At 64.9% G+C, this 27,215-nt stretch overlaps 2 protein-coding genes across 6 annotated transcripts in view; both read right to left on the reverse strand.

The window, feature by feature from the left end:
• Window positions 1-27,215, reverse strand: part of LOC127035180 (myosin light polypeptide 6) — a 47,214-nt gene that overhangs the window by 18,796 nt on the left and 1,203 nt on the right. The window lies entirely within an intron of this gene.
• ESYT1 (extended synaptotagmin 1) lies at window positions 3,008-26,293 on the reverse strand. Of its 4 annotated transcripts, none has more exons than XM_050924686.1 (31): window positions 25,959-26,293; window positions 17,238-17,279; window positions 17,004-17,138; window positions 16,485-16,558; window positions 16,060-16,132; window positions 15,326-15,415; window positions 14,770-14,825; window positions 14,345-14,468; window positions 14,092-14,268; window positions 13,810-13,892; window positions 13,579-13,627; window positions 12,241-12,330; window positions 11,784-11,876; window positions 11,515-11,586; window positions 10,284-10,370; window positions 10,047-10,196; window positions 9,673-9,825; window positions 9,211-9,387; window positions 8,683-8,765; window positions 8,414-8,462; window positions 8,233-8,322; window positions 7,429-7,524; window positions 7,110-7,181; window positions 6,715-6,801; window positions 6,493-6,639; window positions 6,237-6,409; window positions 5,740-5,838; window positions 5,071-5,202; window positions 4,849-4,954; window positions 4,708-4,757; window positions 3,008-4,193 (listed from the first exon to the last, which is right to left on the reverse strand). In XM_050924686.1, the coding sequence occupies exons 1-31, from the start codon at window positions 26,268-26,270 to the stop codon at window positions 4,160-4,162; spliced, it is 3,255 nt and encodes a 1,084-aa protein (XP_050780643.1). In that variant the 5' UTR covers window positions 26,271-26,293; the 3' UTR covers window positions 3,008-4,159. The 4 variants fall into 4 exon arrangements, 3 of the variants coding, with proteins under 3 accessions (XP_050780643.1, XP_050780645.1, XP_050780644.1); XM_050924688.1 differs by lacking the exon at window positions 25,959-26,293 and adding an exon at window positions 25,829-25,840; XM_050924687.1 differs by lacking the exon at window positions 25,959-26,293 and adding an exon at window positions 25,652-25,663.

The following is a 27,215-nucleotide window of genomic DNA, read 5'->3' on the forward strand; positions in this document are numbered from 1 at the left end:
AGGGAGCTGCAGGCTAGTGATGGGGTGGCTGTGACCCCAACGTGGAGCTGTGAGGGGGCTGTGCTGTGGTGGGGGTGCTTTTGCCTCTGACCTATACCGCCACCCCCCGCCTAGGTGGTGGTGCCAGAATTCAGATAAACCCGTGTGCAGCTCCTTGTGGGCAGTAATATTCCGGGGGGGGGGGGGGGGGTTGGAAGGTGCCCCCCCCCCGGTTTAAATTCAGCTGATGATTTGCGGCCTCTCCTACCCTGCTGTGAAGCGTCGCCAGCTTCAGTTAGCCAGGGCTGGGTACAGCAATGTCTAAGCTGCTGGTGTGGCCCACCCCAGAGGTGGCTGCATCAGTGTGTGCTCCCTCAGCCACCGAGGAGCTGGGTGGGTTCATTAGCACCTGGAAATTACCCTGAGTGTAAATGAAAATGCCTGGGCCAGGCGGGGACTGGCCAGCTCTGGCCCTGGGCCCAGCCCTGCCGGCTAAGCAGGGGTTGATGGAAAAGTCCAGGTGGCAGGTTCCCCGTCACGGCTTGATTAAGACTTGGCTTGAGGCCTGTGGCCATCGGTGAGCTATGTACCCCCCCAGTCCCATGAAGCGGGTTTCTCCGTATATTATTATTAACAAGACGGCCTGGCCGGGCCCCAGCAGTGCTGAGCAGGGGGCGGGGCCCATGGTGCAGCAGGTGGGGGAGCAGAAGGGAAGGGCCAGGCCAAGCAGCCTTGGGGGGGGTGTAGGGAAGAGGGGTGTCCAGGCCTGGCACTTGGTGGGGAGATGCAACACCCCCTTCACACCCCCACCCTCTCAGAAAGAGCGGGTCTGACTCCACTGCCCTGGAGCATAAATCCAGGCGGGGGGGAGGGGGCAGCTAGGTGTCACCCAAGCCAGCTCCCCCCCAGTTCCACACCCTTGGTGGGGTTGTGCCCACCCTGTACCTCAGTTTCCCCTGTTAAACAGGGCAGCTTCCTCCTGTCCCCGTGGCTGAGGGTGGGGATCTATGGGCCATTCACAGCTGGAACCCAGTCATCGGCTGGCCCCCTTCCCCCCATGGATTGGGGCCCACGCAGCAGCTGTTCTGGGCAGGCTGAGAGCTCCTGTCCCATTGGAGGGGTGGGGCCCAAGGCAAGCCCCCCAGGGTCCATCCTACACTGGAGCTGGGGAGCAGGCCTGGGTTGGCAGAGGCAGGGTCCCCTGTTGGGCCCTGGGGGAGGAGGTGTGACCCCAGCTCAGCTCTGGGCCCCGCCTGCCGCTCTCACCCAGGTCTCCCCTTCCTCCCGCTGCTGTGGGCCCAGCACTGGGGTGCCCGTTCCACCCCCCAGCAGGGGGAGGGGGCAGAGATAGCAGAGCTGGAGGGAGGGGATCCCCAGCCCTGAAATGGGGGTAGAGGGGTGTCCTGCCACCCCAGCCGCTCAGCCCAGAACCCCAGCTCCTCCCAGGGGGCAGCTGAAAGGCACCGGAGGAGCTGCGATTGGCAGGAGCAGGGGGCAGGGGACGGGATTAGGGGCTGTAATCCCTGGGCTCGGCAGGGGGTTGGGTGCCTACGGGGTCAGAGCCAGAGGATTGTTCAGGGACAGCCCCAGGCCGCACACGGGGCATTAACCTGGCTTAGGCTGCTAATCGCACCCCTCCTGTGGCTCAGCCCTCCCCACTGGCACCTCTGCTGGGCAGAGGGGCTGTTACGTTGGGGCAGTGCCCGGCCTGGCCCGTCCCCACTGAGCCCAAGAGCCTGTCTCTGACGGGGGCCAAAGCCAGGCAGCCGCGGGGAGATGAGCCGGCCCCCCGTACTCCAGCCGGGTGCAAGCCCTGCAGCGTGGGATTCACAATCCCTTTCGGCAGCACTGTTGCCAGGTGAAAGCCAGTTCTGCCCAGCGCTGGCACCGGGGCCAAGGTCGGCAGGCGGAGGGGGACGCCAGGCTTGGCCCAGATCTGCAGATTTAACCTTCAAATCAGCAACACTGTTAACGTGGGCCCAGCTTGTTCCCAGGGGCAAGGGGGGAGCCTAGGGGGCCGCCTGAGAGACGCTGCGTCCTCCATCAGCTCGGATCCACCGGCCCTGGTGCGGGAGGGCAGAGCATGGCTACAGCAGAGAACTTGCCAAGAGACAGGATGGTGATGTCTAACCTCTGCCCAGCCCCAGGGCAGGTCCCTACCAGGTTGGGGTAGAATCATAGAAGATTAGGGTTGGAAGGGACCTCAGAAGGTGATTCTGGGATGCATTAACAGGTGTGTTGTACACAAGACACGAGAAGTCATTCTTCTGCTCTACTCTGCGCTGGTTAGGCCTCAACTGGAGTATTGTGTCCAGTTCTGGGCACCGCATTTCAAGAAAGATGTGGAGAAATTGGAGAGGGTCCAGAGAAGAGCAACAAGAATGATTAAAGGTCTTGAGAACATGACCTATGAAGGAAGGCTGAAGGAATTGGGTTTGTTTAGTTTGGAAAAGAGAAGACTGAGAGGGGACATGATAGCAGTTTTCAGGTATCTAAAAGGGTGTCATCAGGAGGAGGGAGAAAACTTGTTCACCTTAGCCTCCAATGATAGAACAAGAAGCAATGGGCTTAAACTGCAGCAAGGGAGATTTAGGTTGGACATTAGGAAAAAGTTCCTAACTGTCAGGGTAGTTAAACACTGGAATAAATTGCCTAGGGAAGTTGTGGAATCTCCATCTCTGGAGATATTTAAGAGTAATGTAGATAAATGTCTATCAGGGATGGTCTAGACAGTATTTGGTCCTGCCATGAGGATAGGGGACTGGACTCGATGACTATAAGGCCAAACCCCTGCTCAAAGCAGGACCAATCCCCAGACAGATTTTTACCCCAGGTCCCTAAGTGGCCCCCTCAAGGATTGAACTCACAACCCCAGGTTTAGCAGGCCAGTGAGCTCAAACCACTGAGCTCTCCCTCCCCTGAGAACCAGGCCTGAACCCCATGGGGGGTGGGAGGTTGGAGGGGCCCCGTCGAATGTGGGCAGTTCCCCTTTGACCCAGTCCTCGAGGGTTAAATGAATGGCGCAGGGTCGGTCAACTCCTCACTTTTATTGACAGAGGCGGGTTACAGCGGTGCTGGCCTGGCAGGCGCAGGCCCAGCCTCACAGGCAGCGGGGGTGCCCGGCTGGCGCCAGCCACATGAGACCTTCGTGGTGCAAACACTCAAAAAGCAGCATCTTCACAATACAGATAAATACGGCATGAGAGTTTTTGGCTTGAGCAGGGGGCGGCTCCCCCGGTGAGGGACAAGGGCATCATCCAGAGGAATCTACCTTCACCCCATGCCCGGGGGGGGAGGGGGGGGCAGAGGCCTTCTGCCCCGTGCAGCCAGCCTGGAGTCCCCCTCTCTCCCCCCTGAGCCGGCTGCTTTTAAAACAAGAATTAAAAGGCACGTGAGATAAATAATGTAAAAAAGCCAAGAAACTGGCACAAGGAAATACAACAAAGAAAAACAAGGTGAGGACCTTAGGGAGAGCGAGACACGGGAGGGGGTGGGTCCAGACCCTTAGCGAAGAGCAGGAGCGGCTACATTTTGCAGTGGGGCCAGGGGGTTCTGTGCTGGAGCTGGGAACTCTGCTGCTGGGTACAGGGTCAGGGGGGATCTTTCCTTCTTGGGGCGATAAACCCCCTGTGGTTCTCGCTGGGCAGGACGGGATCCCTGCCCTCCACGGCTTGGCGGGGTCTCACCCACGCCCATCACCATGGCATCTGGGCTGCTCTCTCTACCACACTGCGGCAGCTCAGCCAGAGTCCCCCGGTGCCGAGCAACTCCCGCCCCGCGGTGCCGTCCGGCAGGGCCTGCGTTTCGGACCAGGTGGGTGGGGTTCTTGGGGAGGATGCCTCATTCTGCTGCCCGACCCCTGCAACATCTGGGATCGTGCCCAAAAGCCGGTGCCTGCTGACAAGGCCCCAGGCCCCTACCCGGCTCCGCCCGCGGGTCCATTTTCTTTGGTCAGTTAAAAGGCAGATTGCGTTTGGCATCCCTGATCAGTGACGCAGGGCAGGAAATGGGGGGGTGCGACACCCCTGTCCACAGCCTCCCCCCAGTGTCCCCCCCCCATGGCTTTACACTGAAGAGAACAGAAGAGATGCGAGTGCTCAGAGCCGGGTGAGCGAAGGCTGGTGCCACGGGGGGTGGGCGTGGGCTGGGCCCTGCTGGGAAGCGGGGGCTGTCACGGGGACTAAGAGCTGCTCCTGTTCTCTTTCAAGTTGTGCCTGCAAGATCAAGGGGGAAGAGCATGAACGGGTGGGGCAGCTGCCTCCAGAACCGCTCCCCCAGCCCAGATCCCGCCCCATGGAGCAGGTGTCTTTGCTGAGCCGAGCTGGGCGCCCGCTGCTTCTGGCCACAGCGCTCGGGGTCCCCGATGCAGCCGAGCCTCCCTATCCTTCCTGGGGAGCCTGAGATTTTTCAGGTCTGGGGGATGCAGGACATGGGGCCCCATTCTGGAGGGGGCCCCGCCCTGGCTGGGGCCCTGCGCTGCTCTGCCTGGGGGAAGCTGCCCCACAGCAATCAGGGAGCCCCACTGGCCCTGGACTTCGCAAGGGGGACCCACCTGCTCTCCCCAGAAAGGGGGAGAATTCCCAGACCCCCCCCCATTGCTGCAGCTCGGGGGAGGGGCAGGGAAGATTCCCAGACTCCCCCATTGCTCAGCTGTGGGATTTCCCAGCCCGCCTCCCCCATTGCTCAGCTGGAGCAGGGGGTGTTCCCAGCCCCTTTCCCCCCACTCACCACTGGGCCTTGACCTGGGCCAGGTCCATCTGCGACAGGTCAAGATGCACCTGGGGGGTGAGAAGCAGGAATCAGGTGATTGTTCTCCTCCCCTCGAAACACGACAGCCCAGCGGTAACCATGGCGATGGCCCCCCCTTACCTTCCCCAGCGGCTCCTTCTCCCGGGACATGAAGGAGACGCTGTTTTTGACGCAGGCCTCGAGCTTCCTCCGGGTGGCCTCCTCCAGGGGCAGCTCCCACTCAAACCTGCGGGGCGGGGCGGGGCGGGGGGGGAGACAGAGGTGTGAGAGGAGGCTGGGGACAGGTCCCACACCAGTGAGAAGAGGCCTCCCCTGCCTAGCCCCATCACTGCCCCCCATCACCTCTCATTGAACTCGGGGTTCAGAGTCCTTTTCCGCACGGTGGTTTTCCTCTTGGTCACGCGGTTCTTGTCAGGCAGGAGGATCAGGGAGACATAGGGGTCAGGAATGTCCTTCGAACTGGCCCTCAGCTTCCTGGGGAGGTGCGGGAGGGGGACACACACAGTGCGAGGGGGTCAGAGGGCAGCAAAGCTCTGCCTTCCAAGCTGGCCACCCCGCCACTGCAGAGACGTGCCCAGAGAGCCACGGACGGGGGCTGGCGCCAAGCTCTTGGGGGGCCCTGTTGGGTGCCCAGCCTGTGTAGGGATGTGGGGTGAACCCCAAAGGCCCAGACCTTACAACCGCTGGTAGGGAGCTCCAGGCAGGGGGACGATGGGCACCCGGCACCTCCCACCAGCTCCAGCCAGTGGTGGGAGATCCTGGAAGCCCTGGGGTCATGCCTGAGTTGGTCCCCTGGGAGCGGGGGGAGGAACGTCGTGCCTGTCCAGCAAGCTCCACACAGCTCAGGGCAGCTGGTTCCGTAACAAGGGGCTGAACCAAGCCCCCCGCTGGCCAAGAGGAACTTAGGCTCATACAGGGCAGCTGGAGAACCCAGGTGTCCTGGGAAACCTCCCCCTAGCCCTAAAAGGAGTCCCGACATCTCCGCATCGCCATGCCTGGCCCCCCCATTACCTGCAGGAATGTACGATGACAACTAGCTTGCGCTCGTCCATGTGGTACCAGACTGTGAGTTGCAGCTGGCCCAGGGGGCCCTCCACCAGCTCCGAGTTACTGCGCAGGAGAGAGGGGGCAGCATTATGGGGGGGCACCGGAATCCTGCCCGTTTGGGTGGGTACATTATTAGCAGTATTACGGCAGCACTTAAAGCCCCAGCTGAGCCTCTTTATTATTTGAGCTTTATTAGCTGCATTACGGTAGCACCACTGTAGTGTGCCCTTTATTAGTGGTGTTACGGTAGCCCCTAGAGCCCCCAGCTGAGATCCGAGCCCCATTATATCATGCTCGTTAGTAGCAGTATTACGGTAGCCCCCCAAGTGGTGGCTCCTGGCAGTGCCAGGTCGAGCCCAGGGAGAGCCCCAGGGTCCCCCAGGAAAGGGTTGGGAATCCAGGGGGCCGGACTCTGTAGCTGCACTCTGCCGCCCTCAACCCCCGACTCGGGCGCCCCCCACCTGTCCACATGGGTGAGGCGCTGGCGCAGCTCCTGGGCAGGCCCGGCAGCCCCGGGCTCCCCGTCCTCCCCGACGTAGAGTTCCGGCTCCGACCCCCCGGGGGGGCTCTCAGCCTCCTCGCCAGCTGATGGGGCACTGCGGAGCTCCACCCCCGAGTGCTGGGAGACCAGGATCTGGGGGGTGGGGAGAGACAAGGGGATCAGAGGGGTTCAGTCTCCAGTGCACCCAGCCCCCCCACCCCTGCCGGGCGACTCACCCCAAGCTGCACTCGCAGCAGGACCTGGCTGCCAGGGCCGGCGCGGCTGAGCGGGAACCAGCGATCGAGCGTCAGCATCTCAGCCGCCAGCAGCTGGGTGAGGGGCAGGCTCAGCGACCCCAGGCCCTGCCCCCCCTCGTCCTTCACCTGCGGGCGGGACAGAGCTCAGGCCTGGCTCAGACAGTGGAGAGGGGGCGGGGGGGGGGGGGCACTGGGATTTACCTGCAGCTCCAAGGACTCCACGTGGGGGCGCTTGACGAGGAAGGAGAAGCCTTCGTCCCAGATGGGATCCGAGGTGGAGGTGGCGGTCTGGGGGGTGGGAGGGGAGCCTGTGAAAGCAGAGAGGCCAGGACCCCCGACTCCAACACACAGGGTGCCCCTCCCCATGGCACCCACTTGGTCACAAGTACCCGCCCTCCCAACACCCACTCCGCCACCTGTCCCAATGCCTCTCCCTCTCCAGCAGCTCCAGCACAGGGCAAGCCCCCTAGACCAATCCCCTGGCCCCACAGGGACCCCCCCAGTCTCCCTCATACTTGTCCCAATGCCTCTCCCTCTCCGGCAGCCCCCACCTCTGGACAAGCCCCACAGTCTGCCTCTCCCCCTGCCCCCCCTACCTTGCTCTTGTAGGAGACGTTCCGGACGGAAAGGCTGACGTAGGGGCTGGGGGGCTTGGAGCCCTTCCGGAGCTGGGGAGAAGGGAGGTGGTGAGTGGAAGAAACCAAGGGGGGCACAAGCCCCATGGAGCTGGGCCAGCCCCACCCTCAGGATCAGACAGTGGGGTGCACAACAGGCTGTGTCTGAGACCCCCAGCCTGGGGCCGGCTGCTGCAAACCGGGGGTCTCACGCCCCCCACGCCCAGCACCTGGAGAGGGCGAAGCAGGAGGCCTGTGTGAGGCTGGGACCCAGGAGTCCGAGGGGTGGGGCCGCGCTCACCGGCAGGTCGGCCGCCCGGTCCAGGAAGACGGAGAGCAGGGCGGACGACAGCTCCGCGCTCCGCTGGGTCTGGGTCAGGCTGTTCACCATCAGCACCTGGAACGGAGCCAGCGTGAGCCCTGGCCCTGGGGGCTGCCCAGAACAGCGGGCAGGGAAGGGGGGCCTGGCACCCCCACCACAAGGGCTGGCTTCACAGCAAGCGCCTAGCACGCAGCCTAGCTCTCCTTGCCCCACATCCCCTCGCCCCCAGCTCTGCCGGTGCCCCTCACTGCCGACCCACAGCCTCTGATAGCCCAGTCCTGGGCTCACCCCTTTGCCAGCTCCCTGCTAGCCCAGCCCTAGGCTCCCCACCCCCAGCTCTGCTGGTGCCCCTCACTGCCGACCCGCAGCCCCTGCTAGCCCAGTCCAAGGCTCCCCCTGCCCCCAAGCTCTGCCGGTGCCCCTCACTGCCCCAGTGCTGGCCCTGTCTTGGACGGCTCCCGCAGCCTGAGCGGTGCGGCTGTGACCCTGGGGTCCCGGCTACACAGCAAACCCTGGGCCCAACCCTGGGCCAAGCACCTGCCCCCCCCCGCAGAGCGAGGGCTGGGGATTCTCGGGGATTCAATACCCAATGGGCCGGTGCCAACTCTGCTGTGGGGGGGCAGTGAGCTGAGCTGAGACCCAGCAAGCTCGTGGCACTTGTGACACCTGCTGTGTCTTGAACCCCCCCGTATCGCTCTAGCCCCACCCCCTCCCTCGCCCAGCAGCTGTCCCCCTGCTCCAGCCCACAGCAGCCTGCCTGGGATCCTGGGGGCCCCCCCGTACCTGCTCCAGCTCGGCGCTGTTGGGGGTGGGGGCCAGGCACTCCAGCCTCACGTGGAGGCGGCCGGATTTCACATCCTCCAGGGGGAGCCACTGGAAGGAGAAAGGCAGCAGGGGTCAGATCCCCCCGCCTGCCCCCTCCCCCCCGCCTGCCCCCTCCCCCCGGGGGCCCGCAAGCTCCCACCTCGTCGATGAACCGGCTGCTCAGGACTCGCTTCAGGGCGATCTTACACCTGGGGGGAGAACACAGGTCAGTCTGGGGGGTGGGCCCCCTCCAAAGCCGAGTTGTGTGTTGGAGGGGCCTGCAGACCAGGCAGAGGGCGCAGAGACGCCCTGGGGGGGCCCAGCCACCCCCCGAACCAGGGAACCCACGAGGACATGAGTGGGGCGGGGGAGGCCAGGAGCCCCAGTTGATTCTTTCCCCTCCCCCGCTTGGTTCTGGTCCCGACCCACCTGCCCAGGAAGTCGTCCTTGTCGATGTCTTTGTCGTAGATCTCGAACTCCACCTCCTGGCCTGGGATCTCGTTCACAACGACCTGGGGGAGAGGGGGGGGTCACCAGAAGCCACCATCCCCCGGCCGTGGTCCTGCTCCCAGCACAGACCGGGGGTGGGGGAGTGGGGGGCTGGGAGCCAGGACTCCTGGGTTCTCCCCAGCTCTGGGAGGGGAGGGGAGTGGGGCCTAGTAGGTTAGATGTGGCAGGGGAGCTGAGCCAGGACTCCTGGGTTCCATGGCCAGATCTGACCGCTGCATGACCTTGGGCGGTCCCCCCCTTTGTGCTGCTCCCCCATCTGTAGAATGATGGATGGGACCTCCCCTGCCCCTCAGGGCTACTCAGGGAAAACGAGGGGGGGAGAACATCTCTCTGCCCCCTCCCGGCCTAGGCAGGCTCAGCCCCGCTGGCCCATCGGAGCCCCACGGGAACGGGAGCGGCCTCCCTCCGCTCTGCTCCCCAGGGCTCTCCCCAGCCCGCCCCCCTCACCTCGTAGACCTCGTTCCAGCGGGGACTCAGCTCCTCCTTGACGACGTGGCTGCGGAAGCTCTGCCCACCCAGCCGCACCTTGGCGTAGGGGTCCGACTTGCCCCGGATCATGCCGCCCATAAAGTTATCCTTGGCGATCAGGTTCTCGGCTTCCAACAGGTGAATGCGGATCACGTTCTGGGGAGGGAGGGGGTGTTCACATGACCTGCTCGGGGGCAGGTTCCCCCCCACAGCCGCCCCCAACGCTGCACAGGAGAGCCCCCCCCGCCAGCCGTAGGCTTGCAGCCCCTGTGAGGGCTCAGTCTCCATGGCCCGGTGAGCGCACAGCACCCTGGGCTGGATTCGAACCAGTCGCCTCAGGGTGCAGGGCTCGACGTCCCAGCACCCCACGGGAGGGGCGGATTGCGGGGCCCATATGTCCTGCGGGAGGTAAGCCCATCCCCCACCCCCCCGCAGCTGTACCTCGGTGCCAAACTGGGCGTCGGGGCTGGCTTGGCTGGGCCGGGGCGGCATGTCCACACTGCTGCCAGCAAAGGTGCTGGTTTCCCCGTCCAACTGCCCCGGGGCGCACGGCCGGGGAGTGTTGCAGACCTCGGGGGCGTCCAGGTACAGGATCTGTGAGAAGAGTGGCACTGGGCGTCACGACAGACACGGCTGCCTGGTGGGGGCAGCCGGACGTTAACGGCCCTGGGGTGCCACTGGCAGAGGGCCAAGGAAGCTTCTCCGCAGAGCTGGGATCAACCCCCCTCCCTGGGGGCAGCTGATGGTGGCTGCAGAGATCTCAGCTGTTGGGGGACACCCCCCCCCACGAGATCCACCCCCCAGCCCGGCTTCACCCGCATGACGAGCTTCATGTAGATGCGGCTGCCTGGCCCCGAGTTCTCCAGCTGGAACCACTGGTCCAGCGTCAGGTCCTGGGCACTCAGCAGGCGGGACAGGCGGACGCTGAGCGAGCCCAGGCTGGTCTGGCGCGTGTCGTCCTTCACCTGCAGGGGGCAGAAGGGCTCCCGTTACGGGGAAGGGGCGGGGCTAGGATCCGGGGGTGGAGCCTGGCAGTAGGGGGCGGGGCACACCTGGATGTCGATGTCCTGATTGGCTGGGTCCTGGAGGAAGAAGCGGAAGGCGTCGTCCCAGACTGGGGAGCTGGTGTTATAGACAACCTGGGGGGGAGGAGATGGGGCTGGGTTACAGCGCCCCCTGCTGGGGGAGGCTGGGGGCAGGAGACAGGGGCTCCCCACAGCGCCCCCTGCTGGGACCCCCAAGCCAGCTCCTGCCGCGCTCCCACAGCGCCCCCTGCTGGGAGCACCCCCCAGCTCCTGCCCCGCTCCCACAGCACCCCCTGCTGGGACCCCCAAGCCAGCTCCTGCCGCGCTCCCACAGCACCCCCTCTTGGGAGCACCCCCCAGCTCCTGCCCCCTACCCCACAGCACCCCCTGCTGGGAGCACCCCCCAGCTCCTGCCCTGCTCCCACAGCACCCCCTGCTGGGACCCCCAAGCCAGCTCCTGCCCCCCACACCACAGCACCCCCTCTTGGGAGCACCCCCCAGCTCCTGCCCCGCTCACACAGCGCCCCCTGCTGGGACCCCCAAGCCAGCTCCTGCCGCACTCCCACAGTGCCCTCTTGGGAGCAACCCCCAGCTCCTGCCCCCCACCCCACAGCACCCCCTGCTGGGACCCCCAAGCCAGCTCCTGCCCCTCACCCCACAGCACCCCCTGCTGGGACCCCCAAGCCAGCTCCTGCCCCTCACCCCACAGCACCCCCTGCTGGGACCCCCAAGCCAGCTCCTGCCGCGCTCCCACAGCGCCCCCTGCTGGGACCCCCAAGCCAGCTCCTGCCGCGCTCCCACAGCGCCCCCTCTTGGGAGCACCCCCCAACTCCTGCCCCGCTCCCACAGCGCCCCCTGCTGGGAGCACCCCCCAGCTCCTGCCCCCCACCCCACAGCACCCCCTGCTGGGACCCCCAAGCCAGCTCCTGCCGCGCTCCCACAGCACCCCCTCTTGGGAGCAACCCCCAGCTCCTGCTCCCCACCCCATAGCACCCCCTCTTGGGAGCACCCCCCAGCTCCTGTCCCCACCCCACAGCACCCCCTGCTGGGAACCCCAAGCCAGCTCCTGCCGCGCTCCCACAGTGCCCCCTCTTGGGAGCACCCCTCAGCTCCTGCCCCCCACCCCACAGTGGCCCCTGCTGGGGGAGGCTGGGCCAGGAGCAGCGGGGGGCTCTGTTTCGGCACCGCTCTTTCTGTGACCCCCCCCATCACACAGTGGCCCGGGGGGGCTGGCGGGGGCCCCGTAGCCCTGGCTCACTCTGCTCTCCCGCGTGACGTCCTGCACCGAGAGCTGCACCATGGGGTTGGGCTCCTTGCCGGGCTTCTTCAGCTGTGGGGAGATGGGGGGGGGGGTCACTGACAGTAACCAGAGGCCAGGACCCAGATTGGCTCCTCCCCCTCCCCCGGAAACACCCTCTCCCCCAATGTGCTCCCCCAACCCTCCAGGGACAAGCCCCCCCCCCAGCACAGATCCCCTCCTCCCACTGCCCCAGACAGCACCCCCCCCCCCACGGCGCTGATACTCACGGGAAGCTCCTGGGCCCGGTCCAGGTAGACAACCAGGATGGCAGCCGACGGCGCCTCCGGCTTGGAGGAGATTCCCCGGTTCCTCTGGAGAACCTGGGGCAGGGGGAGAGTCACCCCTGAAAGCTCTGGCCCAATAGACCCCCCCATTCTTGTCTGCCCAGGAGTTGGTCTCCCCCAACACCCCCATGGATCTTAAGCTGAACCTATCCATCCTCGCAACTGCCCTGGTCTCTGCACAAATGGAGGCTGTGGTCAACTGTGATGGAATCCCAGAGCTGGGGACAGAACCCAGGAGTCCTGGCTCTCAGCTCCCACCCCCCTCGCTCTACTAGACCCCACTCCCCTGCTAGAGCTGGGGAGAGAACCCAGGAGTCCTGCCTCCCAGCCCCCTGCTCTAACCACTAGACTCCGCTCTTCTTGGTCCGGTCCCATTCCGGGGGTGGGGGGCAGGTCTCACCTGCTCCAGCTTGGAGGCGTCGGACAGGAGTGTGAGCCACTCCAGGCGGAGGTGGAGCTGGCCCCGGCCACTGTCCTGCAATGGGAACCACTGCGGGGGGACGAGACATGGGTCAGCTCCTGAATCCCAGAGACCCCAGCCCCCCCACTTCCCCCCTCTGCTCCTTCACCTCCCTCCTGAGCCCCGTCTGTCCTTCCCCAGCCTCAGCCCCCCTGAGGCCCCCGTGCCCCTCACCTTGCTTCAGCCACTCACCTCCCCACCCCGAGAGAACCTCTCTGACCCGCCCAGATCCCCCACCCACCCACGGGCCGAGCGTCTCTCAGAGCCTGGCAGCAAACAGGTTTCTCGGCCCGGAAAAATTTCCCCACCCCAAATTGGGAGAAAAAGTCAAAATCTTGAACACTTTTCCTGAACCGGGTTACTCAGCCGGCCTTTTCTGAAGCCAAACGCTGGGCCTGACCTGACAATCCCGCCCCCTGGCCTGGCCCCCCACGGCTGGAACCATCTCCCTTCCCAAGCGTTCCCAGCGCCCCCCTGCAGTCCCCGGAGAGACGCTCTCAGCCGACCCGCCTCTCCCAAGGGAAACGTGGAGTCAAGAAATTCCCAGCCAGCTCCCCCACCTCCGCACCTGGGGGGACGCCCCCCAGATCCACACACACCCCCAGCCCTGCTGTCCCCAAACTCCTCCTGCTGCCCCCTCCGCCCCCAGATCCACACACACCCCCAGCCCTGCTGTCCCCAAACTCCTCCTGCTGCCCCCTCCGCCCCCAGATCCACACACACCCCCAGCCCTGCTGTCCCCAAACCCATCCCAATTCCCTCCTGCTGCCCCCTCTGCCCCCAGATCCACACACGCCCCCAGCCCTGCGGTCCCCAAACCCACCCCAATTCCCTCCTGCCACCCCCTCCGAGCCCAGATCCACACACACCCCCAGCCCTGCGGTCCCCAAACCCGCCCCAATTCCCTCTTGCTGCCCCCTCTGCCCCCAGATCCACACACACCCCCAGCCCTGCCGTCCCCAAACCCATCCCAATTCCCTCCTGCCACCCCCTCCGAGCCCAGATCCACACACACCCCCAGCCCTGCTGTCCCCAAACTCCTCCTGCTGCCCCCTCCGCCCCCAGATCCACACACACCCCCAGCTCTGCTGTCCCCAAACCCACCCCAATTCCCTCTTGCTGCCCCCTCTGCCCCCAGATCCACACACACCCCCAGCCCTGCTGTCCCCAAACCCACCCCAATTCCCTCCTGCCGCCCCCTCCGCCCCCAGATCCACACACTCCCCCAGCCCTGCGGTCCCCAAACCCACCCCAACTCCCTCCTGCCGCTCCACTAACCTCCTCCAGCACGCGGGCCTTCAGCACCTCCCCGAAATCCAGCTTCATCCTGGAAGGGGCGGAAGTAGACGCCGTGAGCGCCCAGTCAGAACCCGCCGCTCGAGGGGGGTTTGAATCTGGCCCCAGCCTCCCCCATGGCTTCAGCCCTTGTGTTTCTGCCCATCCCCAGAACAGGGCTCCCCCCCCCCGGCAGCAGATCCTGGCCTGGTGCCCCCCACTTGTGTCTCTCACCTGCCCAGGAAGTCGTCCTGGTCGGGGTCCTTGTCAAACACTTCCACCTCCAGCTCCTGCCCCGGCACCTCGTGCACCACAAACTGGGGAGGGGGGCAGAAGAAGTGGGAGGGGTCAGTGCATGGGGGAGGGGTGCAGCAAGCCCAGACTCACATGCACCCCACTCAGGGCTCCGTCCCCTCTAGCGCCCGGGCCAGGGGCGGCTCTCGGAGAGGCTCCCCAGTGAGTCGGGCTCGGCGCCCCGAGTTTGAGTCCCACCGGCCGGCCGTGGGGTATGCTCACCTCGTATGTCTCGTTCCAGGCGGGGTTCAGGCTCTCGTCGATGACCTGGCTGGTGAAGACCTGGGTGCCCACGCGGACGAGGGCGTAGGGGTCCGACTTGCCCTCGATCAGCCCCTTCACGTACTTGTCCTTGGACTGCAGGTCCCTGGCCTCCCGGAGGTGGACGCGAACAATCCCCTGCGGAGTGGGGGGGAGAGACTCAGCCAGGCCCTGGTGCCCTGGCCCCTCTCCCCAGGCACGGTGCCGGCCTTACCCTGGGCAGCGGGGAGCGGAGCTGGGCCACGTCATGCAGGTTGGGCACCAGGGGCACCAGCAGGCGGTTGGGTAGCACCAGGAAAGCCGCGATGGAGTCCATGATCATCGAGTCCGACAGGGAGCTGCGGGGGGGAAGCGGGAGGCATGGGCAGAGCTCAGCCGCTGGGCCAGTTTCCCACCAATCCCAAAACGTGGGGGGTGGGGAGAGCACCCATGGAATAGCTGGGCTGTGGGGAATGGGGGTGTGGACACAGCTTGGGGGGTTTGCAGACCCCCACCGGACAGGGAATCGACAGAAATTATTAAGGATCCCGCTGCCTCCCCCCCAGTTGCCTCCCTGCCCTCCAATCCCACTTCCTGCTGCGTGGGGCATTCACTGGGCACGGGGCCCCCCAGCCTGGGGGTGTGTGTGCAGGGACTCACCTGAGCCCTGGGATGTCCAGGAGGTTGGTCATCCCCGTCCAGTTAATGTCCAGAGTCTGGGGGAGGCGGAAAGAAGCGAGGGGGGGGTTTAGACTCACCAGCTGCTCCCCTCAACTGGAGGGCACACTGGGAATCCCAGACAGATGGGGTGGGGGCACTTCTTATCAGCACCCCCCCACTAAAGGCATCTTGGCATCTCCCAGGGGCCCCTTAGTCAACCCCCCACGGCCGGCAAGCCAGAGCCTGGGCCTGCCCCACAGCGGGAGCCAGGCCAGGGGGAAGAGGTGTGTGTCTGGGGAGGGGACAGTGGGGCCACAACACGTCCAGGGACTGATGCCCCACAGCCCCAAGTGGCTGCGCTGGGGGGAGAGCCTGGTGCTCAGAGCCCAGGGGAAACCCAAGTCCATCTGCACCTCCAGACCAGAGAGCGGGTCCTGCCCCGGCACAGATCTCTGGCCTCCCACCCTCGTCCCCTGCGCCCCACACACTCCTCAGCTGGGGGGACTTGGAGCCGGGTCTCCCTGCAGCCCCCAGGCATGCGGGGGGCTGTACTCACAGGGCGTCGGATGAAAAACATGGTCAGGGCCCCCACGATGGGCATGTCCCCGATAAGGGGCTCCAGGATGACACGCAGCACCCCATGCAGCTGGGGGGCAAGACAGAGAGTGAGCGCCTGGCCCCACCCCTGCAGACTTCCCCCACCCCAGGAACTCCCCCATGGCTCCCCCACTTCCCCCCACGCCTCCCCCAGCTCCCCCCCTCCAGCAACCCCCACCTCAGCAACCCCACCACCACCTTCCCCCACCCCAGTAACTCCCCCAGCTCCCTACATCCCAGCAACCTCCCCACGACTCCCCAATCAGCTCCCCTATCCCAGTAACTCCCCCACGGCTCCCCCAGTTCCCCCCCTTCAGCAACCCCCCCATGCCTCCCCCAGCAACCCCACCACCACCTTCCCGCACCCCTGCAATCCGCCCATGCCTCCCCCAGCTCCCCCCTCCAGCTCCCCATCCCAGTAACCCCCCACTCCTCCCCCTAGCTCCCCCATCCCAGTAACCCCCCATGCCTCCCCCAGCAATTCCCCACCACCTCCCCCACCCCAGCAACCCCCCCACTCCTCCCCCAGCTCCCCCCCTGACCAGCTCCCCCATCCCAGCAACCCTCTCGGCCTCGGCTAAGACCGTGGGAGGCACTGGGTCCTGGCTGGCGCCTGTCCCAGCAGCGCAGTGGGGGCTGGCCCCCGATCCACACCCCCTGCCCCGCTGGGCCCGACTCGCAGGCTTGTCTCACCTGCATCCCCTTCACCCCAGCCTTGCAGAAGAATTTCTTCACCTCCACGTCGATGTGCACGTCCCCTACATAGCTGCAGAGACAGGAGCATGAGGGACACCCGCCCCGCTTAACCCTTCGCATGCCCCTCACCGTAACCTGGCTCCCCCCCAGACCAGGGACCCCCATCCTCTCCCTAGCAGAGAGCCAAGACCCGTCTCCCTACCCTCCAGGCACTGCACAGGGCAGCCAGGCCTAGGACCGAGGCTGCAGGCCGCAGACAGGCCCTGCAGCCCCTCCTGGTGAGATCCCGGCCCCTGCGACCAGGCCCTTGGCCCGGAGGGGCAGGGGCTGAGAACTGGCCCGTTCGGCACCCGGGCGAGTCTCTGAGCTGCGCTGCCGGGGCTGGCTGCTAAGGGGCAGCGCGGAGGCAGCCGGCTCCTTACCTGATAGTCAGGTCCAGCAGGATTTGCTTCTTGTTCTGGCCAGTGTGAACATTCACGCCCATGACCCTGAGGGGCTGGATGGAAGCAGGAGGCAGACAGTTACGGGAGCATGACCCACTCCGCGCCGCGCTAGAGAGATCCTGGCTCCCCAGAGGGCTCGGACCCTGAAATGCGGCTGCTTCTGGGGCGGGACATGGCAGCTGCTTAAGAAGGCCACGTGCTGTGGGCGAATTAAGGGGATGGACGTGCACCCAGCCCATGTGATGGGGAGGGTCTCCCCCATGCTCGTAGGGGGGCTGTTTTAACAGGGCTGGGGTCACTGACTCTGTGCACCCCTGGGATGCCCCCCCCCCAGCTCCATCTGTCTTGGCCTGCAACAGGGAGGCAGCAAGGCAGAGATTCCCTCCTGCCCCGAGCCTCAGCCAGCCCCCCAGGGCTGCATGTGCTGCTAGGCCCAGCAGCAGCTGAGATGTGGGCTAGGGGTGAGGTAGAGGCCCGGGGGGGGGAGGGGGGCCCTACCTTCTCGCCCATGTCGACCTTGGTGAAGGCGAAGGTCTGCAGGTGGGTGTTGGAGGCGCGGATCATGGGGGCGATGTTCTCCACCAGCAACTTCTCCATGTACTGCCCAAAGAAAGGCCAGGCCTGGGCCAGGATCTGCAGGGGGCATGTGAGGGGCAGGGGTGTTAGCTGGGGGGCAGAGCCAGCCCCCCGCCCCAAACGGCGGACAGACACGTGCCCGTCCTTCGCACTCACCTTGTTGAGCCATTCGGCCTTCTCCACATCTGGGAAACTGACCTGCAAAGGCAGACAGAGGCTGTCAGACAGCTCGGGGAGGGGAGTGGGGGCTGGTGGTTAGAGCAGGGGGAAGGGCTGGGAGCCAGGACTCCTGGGTTCTCTCCTTGGCTCTGGGAGGGGAGCGGGGGCTGCTGGTTAGAGCAGGGGGGGTGGGAGCCAGGACTCCTGGGTTCTCTCCCCAGCTCTGGGAGGGGAATGGGATCTAGTGGGTAGAGCAGGAGGGCTGGGAGCCAGGACTCCTGGGTTCTTGTCCATTCTGTGACCACGGGTAAGTCACTTTCTCTCCCTCAGTTTCCCCATTTGCAAAGCAGGGTTACACCCCCCTCAGCCACAGGGGTGTGTGTGTGTGAGAGATATCCGGGAAGTGCATGGGGGCCCCACACTGCTCGTGTACCAAGGGCTCCAGAGATTCTTGCTGCACTTTGCCCCAGGCTCTTATCACGGGGAGGGAAAACCCGAGACGTGCCAAGGGCCGGGGGTTTCAATTCCACCTGCAGGGAGGTCTGGGTCAGCAGGCGAGGAGGGGCTGGGCCAGGAGCTGCGATCCAGGGGAGCAAGTGGACGGGCCAAGGGCTCCGGGAATGAGGTGACGATGCAGCGGTTACACCCTCAGGGTGAAAGGCTGCAGCCCCCAGGGCGGCTTATCAGGGAGACCAAGGGCGTGAAGCAATTCTGCCTGCGGCCGAGGGCAGGTTTCTTCATCTCTCTTCTCAGAACTGTGGGGGCCGCAGAGAGAAACCACAGGAGACGCCTGACCCATCAAGCGAGCCGCGAAGCGCAGCATCAGGCTGGGCTGCAGGACAGCTGCCAGCGTGGGAGGAGAAGGCCCTGGGTGCCCTCAATACTGAACCAGGGGCCATTTCTTTGGGGCCCGGCTTCACAGGGAGTTTGGCCCCATCAGTCTGTGCACAGCACCAATCCCAAAGGCAAAGCCCCCTGGCTCCCCGCCGCGTGTGGCACGAAGGGGTGGGGGGCAGGACAGGGAGACAGGAGGAGGGCCCCGGGTTGCAGCAACATCGGGCATGAGCTGGGCAATGGGGCTCTGTGTGTGCAGATCTTTTGCCTGCAGCACAGCCTGGCCTGGCGACAGGGGAAACGGCAACGTGGCAGCACACGAGACCCCGGGCCTGGCCCCCGCCCCGTGGAGCAAGTCACCCCCCAGCATTACAGAGACACAGGCTGGCCTGCTGGGGCTGTGGGGTGGTGCCCCCGCAGTGCCGCTGGCAGGGCAGGAAGCGGGGGTGCCAGGGGCCCTTCGGCTTCCCCACGAGGCAAATCAAAGGAAAACCCGGGGTGCCTGTCTCACATGTTCAGCCCCACAGCCCCGCCCTCCCCCCTCAATCCAGGTTTAAGAACGTAGCTGCGGGGGGTTGGGGGACTCAGCATAAACCAAACCCACGAGGTTGTCACCCGAGGGCACCAGCTCCCTCTGTCCCCATGACCTGGGCCGAGCTGGGCCTGGCCTCCCCAAGGGACAGGGGGACCGGGAGCTAGTTTTGGGGGCCAGTGACTGGAGGTCGAGGAGCTTGGGGTGCGGATGGGAAAGACGGCTCTGACACGGAGCCCAGGACGGGCCAGGCACGGTGACCGGCACCGGGCCAAGGAGGGGTGGTGACCGGGGCGGGGAAGAGAAGGCACCAGGGAGTCAGGAGTGGGCAGAAGGCGTCAAGTATGAGGAGAGGGGCCCTCCGGGGCATGACTCCCACGTGCCCAGCTAGGATCAAGGGGGGACGCCGCAGAATCAGCCTCCCCTTCCCCCTCCCCTTCAGAGCCCATCAGCTAAGGGAGTGTGCCCTGGGGGGGGCAGGGGGGCCCATGGAGTCCAGTCCCTACTCCCATGCCAGCATCCTGGTCACAGACAGCGACGCAGGGAGCTGGCTGGAAAGGCCTGGCCTGGCCGGGGTGGGGGGGTGTCTGCTCAGGCCTCATCCTGTCTCCATGGCTGAGCCCTTCAAAATCCCGCTTGCATGGTGTGCCCAGGCTGCAGTGCCTCACCCCAGAGCCAGCCACATCTTAGTGCCAGGCGAGGGATCCTGACAGAGCCCGCATGTCCCACCCCAGAGGCAGCCACAGCTCAGCACCGGGTGAGGGATCCCTGGATAGCCAGCCCCTGTGTCCCACCCCAGAGGTGGCTGCATTTCCCTGTTGGCACAGAGCCCGCGAAGGGCTCTGGAACAGACACAGATGAGTGACACAAACAGTTGCCCTCGAGCAGGCTCTGGGCCGGATCTGAGCAGCACGCAGACCCAATGTCTCGGGCTCTCTGGCTGGGTGTGTTCCTGGCCCCAGGAGGTGACGGTTTGATGCCGGGGGACAGAGTGTCCTGGCCCCCAACCAAACCCTGCCCCACTTTGTCAGCTCTATGCACAAGGGTGTGCAGGGTGGCGGCTGGAGCAGCCAAGGGGCCCGCAGCTGCCTTGCGGCCGCAAGCCCAGAGCCTCCCACAAGCTGTTTCACTTCCTCCCCTCGCAGGCAAAGGCAGAGAGCAGCACATGGAGCTGGGCACAGGAGGGGAGGGGACCAGTGGCGCACGGGCTGTGCCCTCCCATACGAGGCATGAGCAGTGGACTCAGGACCACTTCCTCCCACTTTAACCAGCAGATCCCACTCCCCTTCCCGAGCTGGAATGGAACCCAGGAGTCCTGGCTCCCAATCCCCCTAGATCCCACTCCCCGCCCAGAGCTGTGGCAGAACCCAGGAGTTCTGGCTCCCAACCCCCTACACACTAGACCACTCCCTTGCCCATCACAAGGGAGGCATCAGGCCCCAGATACGGTGCTGAGCTGCTGCCACCGCAGATCATGTGCAGGGCGGTAACCATGGGACCCAGCGGGCAGAGATCCTACAGCTGGGGGGGGGCTCCCAGAACATCTGATTAATGAGCTGCCAGTGGTCAGTGGCACAAGCCAAGAGCTTGGGAAAGGGGGGACCTGCCCCCTAGAAATGACACTGGGGAAGGGGGTGGCGGGGGAGGTTTTTGGGAAGTGGGGGCTGATCTGGCAGGGGGGTACTAACCCTTCTGAGCTCTGGGGATCTGGAGGGGAGGGGACGACGCCTGCAGGGAAGTGGATAAAGGATGAGTTGGGATTCCAGAGAGGGATCTGGGGGTTAGTGCAAAACCAAAAGATCAACAGCCACCGTGAGACACCCTACAAAAACAAACCAACATGCCAAGCACTCCCCCTGCCCTGTGAGAGACCATACGATAACATATGGGCACGCCCTGCCTAATGCCCGTGACAGATGCTCCAGTGACAAGGTGGCACACTCAGTCCGCTGCTCTCAGACCGCCAAGAGCAGCAGTGCTTGTGAGTGACCCTACAATAACAAACCCCATGTCCATTGGAGGGGACAGATTTGGGGCACTGCAAACTGGGAGCAATTGCCAAGCCCTGCTCCAGTGCAGCTGCGGTTCCCGTAGTCCCAGGCTGCTGGAAAGCATTGGCCTCAGGCCAGATGGGGAAACCGAGGCACAGAGAGGGGGCACCCGCAGCCGTTGAACACGGCCCAGATCTCCTGCCACCCAAGCAGGCCTCTCCGCTGGCCAGACACTGAGAGTCCAAGTCCCTGGGTCACCCCAGCGCTCCACCATCTGGGCACTCAAGCCGACTGGCAGGGGGCGGGCAGGGAGCTCTTCTCGGCTCGGAGATCTGCTGAAGTGGTGAGTTTGTCTGGAAGGAACCATGGTTAAAGCCAAGAGACCGCCCCTATGCCCCACTGCAGAGGGGAGAGTTGTGGGCACAAGCTGGGAGTCAGGACTCCTGGGTTCTATTCCCAGCTCACCGCCCCCCTGGGCCCTGCTGTGCCTCAGTTTCCCCATCTGTACAATAAGCTGACCTGAGAGGGGGCCAGCTGGTGCGGGCGACTTGGGGCCTGTGCTCAGCACAAGGGAGGGCTCGGCAGAGCTAGCATAAGAGAAAGTGCCCCAGGCTGGCACCGAGACACCAGGCCCAGCTCAGGCAGCGCAACCCCCCCACGTCCCTACTTGACTAGCACTCGTGGGGGATGGGGCAGGAGCTGCATCCCGCAGAGCAAACACTGCCCAGGAGACACTTCCAAACCTGCCTGGCCTGTTCCCGGGACCGACCTGCCCCGGCGCCAGGAAGGCAGAGCCCAGCTGGGGTTCACAGTTCCAGGGCTGGCCAGTGGCTCAGCAGAGCCCAGCTCTGGTCAGGGCTGTCCGTCCCCATCGGTACTACGGGGAGCATCTCTCATCAAGGGGGGGTGCCCCAGGCACGCGCGGCTTTGCACAAGGGGCTCCGCACGGGCACACCCCACATGGCTACCGTCACACAGCTGCTGCTGAGCGACCTGGCCCTGCACACACACCCAGCTGGGAGCTCGGGGGGTCTCTATAGGGGCAGTTCAGCCTCCCCCAGCTTTGGGCTCCACCTGCACCTTATGGGGGAACCCGTTTCCCCAGCTGGGGTCAGCCAGGGGCTCCCTATCGCCCCCTCCCCGCCGGCGGCCCTGACCCAAAGCCAGCAGGAGCCTTTCTGCCCCCTTCCCCAGGCTCTGGGCTGGGCCGTGGGGCCAGCTCCCCATGGGGCCTGGAGGCCACAGGTCTGGGGAGAGAGGCAGGAAGCAGCTGTCTAGAGACAACAGATGAGCGAGCCACAGGGGCCTGCGTCCATCACAGCCGCTCCCCTGCACCCCCAGCAGGTTCGCGGAGCCGGGTAGGTGGATGGGGAGCAGCTGCCAAGGGCGCCCGCGGCTGAGAAAGACGCAGCAGCAGGGTTTCCGTTATGGCAGAAAACAGAGGAGGCGGCTGGCAGTGACTCAGCCGCATTCCATGCGTGTCAGGAGCGGGGATGAATCAGCTTAGAGTAGCAGCATCCTCTGGAGGCCAGCGGGGCGGAGCCGGGACAGGAGCGATTCTGGCCTGTGAAACGAGTCTGCCAGGCCTCAGGGTGCTGCAGCACGCAGTGTGGGACTGTGATAGCGCCTAGAGGGGCCGGCCAGGCTCAGGGGCCTGCTGTGCCAGGAGCCACAGGAGGCGGTCGCTGCCCCAAACAGCTCACGAGCTGCATAAACAGATGAAGGCTGAGTGGGGAAACTGAGGCACCGAGAGCCAGAGTTACTCGCTCAGAGTCACCCAGCAAAGCCAGGTCCCCTGAGGCCCAGACCACCAGCCTCTGAGCCACCCAGCCAACTGGCACTAGCCAGCCCCAGAGGGGCAGCCCGGAAGGGGACAAGCCCTGGAGACCGAGCTCCGTTCTAATGCGCCTTATAGGCAGGTTTGCCCAGGGCCAGAGGACATTTGCCTGTTTCACAACCCAACCTTTAGACCCCAGCAGCAGATCGCTCCCGTTCCACACCAGCCTGGCCGGGGAAGGGGGCGGCCCCATCTGGCTGGTCCCAGCAGGGGAGAGATGGCTCGGGGTAGGCAGCCGGAAAACACAGGAACACACTCCAATGTGCGGCTCCCAGGGTCCCCCCGCCCCCTTGCAAAAGGGATCTGCCTCTTCCACACTGCCTCTGTACGATCCCCCCTCCTCCACCACAGGATGGGGGAAATGGGGCCAACACACTCAGGGTTGGACCATGCGTAGCCGGGTTCACGTTCCTGGCATCCCGGAACAAGACAAGGCCAGTGCAGGGAAATCTCTCCATGTATGGTGTGTAAGGAATCCCTTATCCCAGGGGACGAGCGCACATACATCCCGCTTCCCCCACCCCAGCTGCCAGACACACAGGGCCTAACACTTTTTTAAACCACAGAAGATGAGGCTTCGGCTCTTCTTTATCACTCAGGATTAAAATCCTGGATTTCCAGGGCAGAAGGCACCATTCTAATTACCCAGCCCTGATTCCTGCCCCCAGCCCACAGCTCCTGGGTGAGCAAGTGCGTCTCTGGCAGAAAGATATCCAGTCCAGAGGCAAAGATCTGTATTCTCACTTCCTTTCACCCCACCCCAGTTCCTGACCACAGTGGCCAAAAAAACCTCTTTTCAACATCGATTTTTTGTTTGTCACTGTTGATGCTGTGTAGAGCATCTTGATCTTCATCCATTTTGGGTCCGTAAACCAGATCAGCTGTTGTTCTGGACCCTGCCCCAAGGAGCTGGTGAACTGAGCAATTTCCCATGTCACGCTAAGATTCTCTTGCTGCAGCACCTTGCTGTGAGGTTTTGGTTGCAGACACTGCAGGGGTAGGGTTTAAAAAGCCTACTGAAGAGTTTGGAAGAGATCTGAACCCTCATGCTTCAGGACACGTGTCAACCTCAGACTGATAGGGGTCAGAAGGGAACTTCCCCTCTGGGGAGGTCATTCCACAATTGTCCCTTTGAATTAGCTGGGTCCAGCCACTGCTGGAGACAGGATACTAGACTCAGATGGACCCCTGCTCTGACCCACCGTGGCGGTTCCTAGCTTCAATCCATATATAACACCGCCTTTTATTTTATTTCCTAACAAAACAGAGCTCTAAAGATTGCTCCAGCCCCACCTTGTCCAAGGCGTACCTGAAACACTCTGGTGGGCAAAGAGGGACGAAGGAGAAGTAAAAACCGCACAAGCACCAGGACACAAACACTCCCCTGTTGCTAGATTTTAGTTCCGTTAAGCCCCAGCAGAGAATGCGTGAAATGGGCTCTGCACCGATTGTTAATGACTCCAATTAACTTGGAATCCAGCGTAGGTTTAACGCCAGCCAACCCAACCCCGAGCCAGAACGTTCACACGTCTGCACGGAAGCACCCAAAGAACTGGTTTAGTTTTCAGATGCAATAACCAAGGCCTGAATTCAGCAAGCCACATAAGCACGTGCTCAGAGCCCAGGGGCCTTTAAGCCCCGTGTCCCCCTGAATAGGGATGGACTCGGTGACACAGCCTGGGGCCTTTGCCGGATCACGGCCCTGTCCGGATGTCGGCGTCTAACTTTCAGCACCTAAGACTGAAGCTGCCGACCTCTGTTCATGGCTGCTCAGGATTTCGCTTCCACAAGAGCCTCCTTCAGTTGGTCCCTTCGCTGGCAGCTGAGCGCCCGGTGCTCCATGCTGGCTCGATTCTGGCTGGAGCCACAGCTCAGCACAGAATGGCCGGTGCTAAAAGAACCAGCAGCCGGCTGCTGGGGAGCCCCAGCAAAATCCAGGGCCGGCTGCTCCCGCTGCTGGAAAAGGGGGCTGTGATGCCCCTCCTGCATCGTCACTGATCCAATCCCGAGCCCCTCACCCCCACCTGCTCCCCACACACAGAGAGACGGAAAAGCCCAGTCAACTGGGAAGGGGAGAAGGAGAAGCAATGAGGGAAGAGGAGAAGGGACGCGGCAGGATGGGGCAGGGCTGGCACGAGATGGAGCCTGGCACAGGAAGAGGCAGGGAATTGGATGCCCAGAGCGAAGGGTTCCTGGAGAAGCAATGGTGCAGTCTCTGGGAGGGACACGGGCATGTGATGCCCTCAGAGAAGGTTGCTATAGACAGACCCAGCCAAGGACGGAGAGTGCCATGCCCAAGGGGCTGGGTGAGGGCAGGCAGAGAGAACGGCAGGGACCAAGGAGCAGGATCTCGAGGCAGGGCTGAGGCAGCTCCTGGTGGAAGTGAATGTGTGAAGAGGGGGCAGAGATGAAGGGGTCCGGGTTGAGGGAGGCCTGGTCTGCTCAGGGCAGGGAGGGGAGTGAAGAGAAAAGGAAGTCCCCCAGGGGTGGGGCAGAGGGAACTGGAGGGGGGGAGGGGGGCAGGTGCTGTCCTCACCCAGGCAAGCAGCTCTAGGGAGGGGGATCCCCATGGAGGTGAAGAGGACGTGGGGGGGATGGGGGATCCCTGGTGGGATGGGGGAACACAGTGGAGTGAGGGAATCCAAGGGGTCCCAGAAGTTACAGGGATCTGGGGGAGCAGGGGACCCCCAGGGAGGCCCGCTCTCCTCACCCAGGCGGGCAGGGGGGTCCCAGGGTGATGAAGAGGAGGCAGGAGATCGCTGGGGGTCCCACTCTCCTCACCCAGGCCAGCAGCTCCCGTGGGGAAGGGGGTGGGGGATCCCGGGGGGGATGAGGGGGACAGAGGAACCCCGGGGGGGCAGGGGATCCCGGGGGGGTGGGGGCCCCTCTCCTCACCCAGGCTGGCAGGTTTCACGGGAAAGGGAGTGGGGGATCCCGGGGGGGATGAGGGGGGCAGGGGAACCCCGGCAGGGGAAGAGGGATACTGGAGGGGATTGGGGGCCCCTCTCCTCACCCAGACCGGCAGCTCCCGGCGGGGAAGGGGGAACCCCGGGGGGGGGCCGGGGAATCCCGGAGGGATGGGGGAACCCTGGGGTAGGACAGGGAACCCCCGGGGGAAGGGGCCCCTCTCCTCACCCAGGCCGGCAGCTCCGGGGGGGAAGGGGGTGGCGGATCCCGGGGGAAGGGGGAACTCCCGGGGGGCGGGCCCCCTCCTCACCCAGGCCGGCAGCTCCCGGCGGGGAAGGGGGTGAGGGATGCCGGGGGGGGGAGCCGGGGATCCCGGCGGAGAAGGGGGTGGGGGATGCCGGGGGGGGAGCCGGGGATCCCGGCGGGGAAGGGGGTGGGGGATGCCGGGGGGAAGGGGGAACCCCCGGGGGGCGGGCCCCCTCCTCACCCAGGCCGGCAGCTCCCGGCGGGGAAGGGGGTGGGGGATGCCGGGGGGGGAGCCGGGGATCCCGGCCGGGAAGGGGGTGGGGGATCCCGGGGGGAAGGGGGAACCCCCGGGGGGCGGGCCCCCTCCTCACCCAGGCCGGCAGCTCCCGCGCGCTCAGGCAGAGGCCGGCGGCGGCGGCGCTCACGTGGCGCTCCTCGTCCTGCAGCAGGCGGCGGGCGGCCCGCAGGCTCCGCTCCTTGGCGCGCCGCGCCGCCCGCCAGCCCGCGTACAGCGCCAGGCCGAGCAGCACGAAGCCCAGGCTCAGGCCCAGCCGCCCGGCCACGTACACGGGCGCCAGGCTCAGCAGCAGCTTCCCGAAGGCGGCCAGGGCGGCCAGCGCCTCGCCCGAGCCGGAGCCGGGGCCGGGGCCGGGCCCGGACCCGGGACCCTCCCGCTGCTCCATGGGGCCGCCGCTCTAGCCTCGCCCGCCGCCCGCTGCGGAGCCCGGGCCGGGCAGCCCGGGGGCGGGGCCCGCGCAGGCCACGCCCCACGCGCAGACCCATTGGTCAGACCGGCGAAGGGGCGGGGCCGGGCGTCCCTAAGCCGCGCCCCTCTGCTCCTGATTGGGCAGGAGGGGGGGCCTTGGTGCAGCCACGCCCTTTCGCTCTCCGACTGGCTCTGTAAAAGTCACGCCCCCTCGTGCTCTGATTGGTCCGTAGCATGGGGCGGGGCCGAGGGAGCATTCCACCACGCCCCCTCCCGCCTCATTGGTCAGACAGCTACACCGGGTGGGGATGGCCCTGCTGATTGGCCAGAGAGGCCGGGTAGGCGGGGCTAGTGACATTGATACAGACGTCGTAGCCAGGTGGGGCCGCCTTGGTCTCTATACTCAGCCTGTCCAGGGTCCCGCCCCGCGAGGGCTGAGCCCACCTCACGTGGGCCAGGCCATGGGGCTGGGGCCAGGGATGAACTTGCTGGGCTCCAGCATCGCCTGGGCCAGGGGTCCCTGGCTGGGAGGGGCGGCCGCTGGGCTCCCAGCCTGGGTTTCAGTTGCTCCAGAGTCTGGGCCTCATGCTTTGTCTTGGAGGTGGCCCCATTTCCAGCTCGGGAGCTAACCTGAAACTGGGGGGGAAAGGGCTGCTCAGGGCCAGGCTCTGCTTCCAGGCGGTGGCTTCTTGCACCGAGTCACAGTGGGGTTGGCATCATGTTTGTGTTTGCAAAGCCCTGAGCATCACCCCATGCTCTCCCAGGCTCCTGACCCAACACACTGCACTCTGCAGACCTACACAGAGGCAGGCCAGCTTTTTCCTCCGGTACGGCTGCAGTTTGGACCAATTTCACACCATTTTGGTGTGAAAAATCTCTCCCTGTTTGACATTCGAACCAGGGCGGGTGAAGATTTTGACTC

The sequence above is a fragment of the Gopherus flavomarginatus genome, chromosome 16 (assembly GCF_025201925.1).
Source record: "Gopherus flavomarginatus isolate rGopFla2 chromosome 16, rGopFla2.mat.asm, whole genome shotgun sequence".
Lineage (NCBI taxonomy): Eukaryota > Metazoa > Chordata > Testudines > Testudinidae > Gopherus > Gopherus flavomarginatus.

Coding starts and splice junctions, on each gene's coding strand:
- ESYT1 (XM_050924686.1), bottom strand. CDS start 26,270: ATGGAGCAGCGGGAGGGTCCCGGGTCCGGGCCCGGCCCCGGCCCCGGC. Junction 14,469..14,769: donor CTGGACATCCCAGGGCTCAG/GTGAGTCCCTGC, acceptor TCCCCCCCGCAG/CTCCCTGTCGGACTCGATGA. Junction 10,197..10,283: donor ATCAGGACATCGACATCCAG/GTGTGCCCCGCC, acceptor TGCCCCCTGCAG/GTGAAGGACGACACGCGCCA.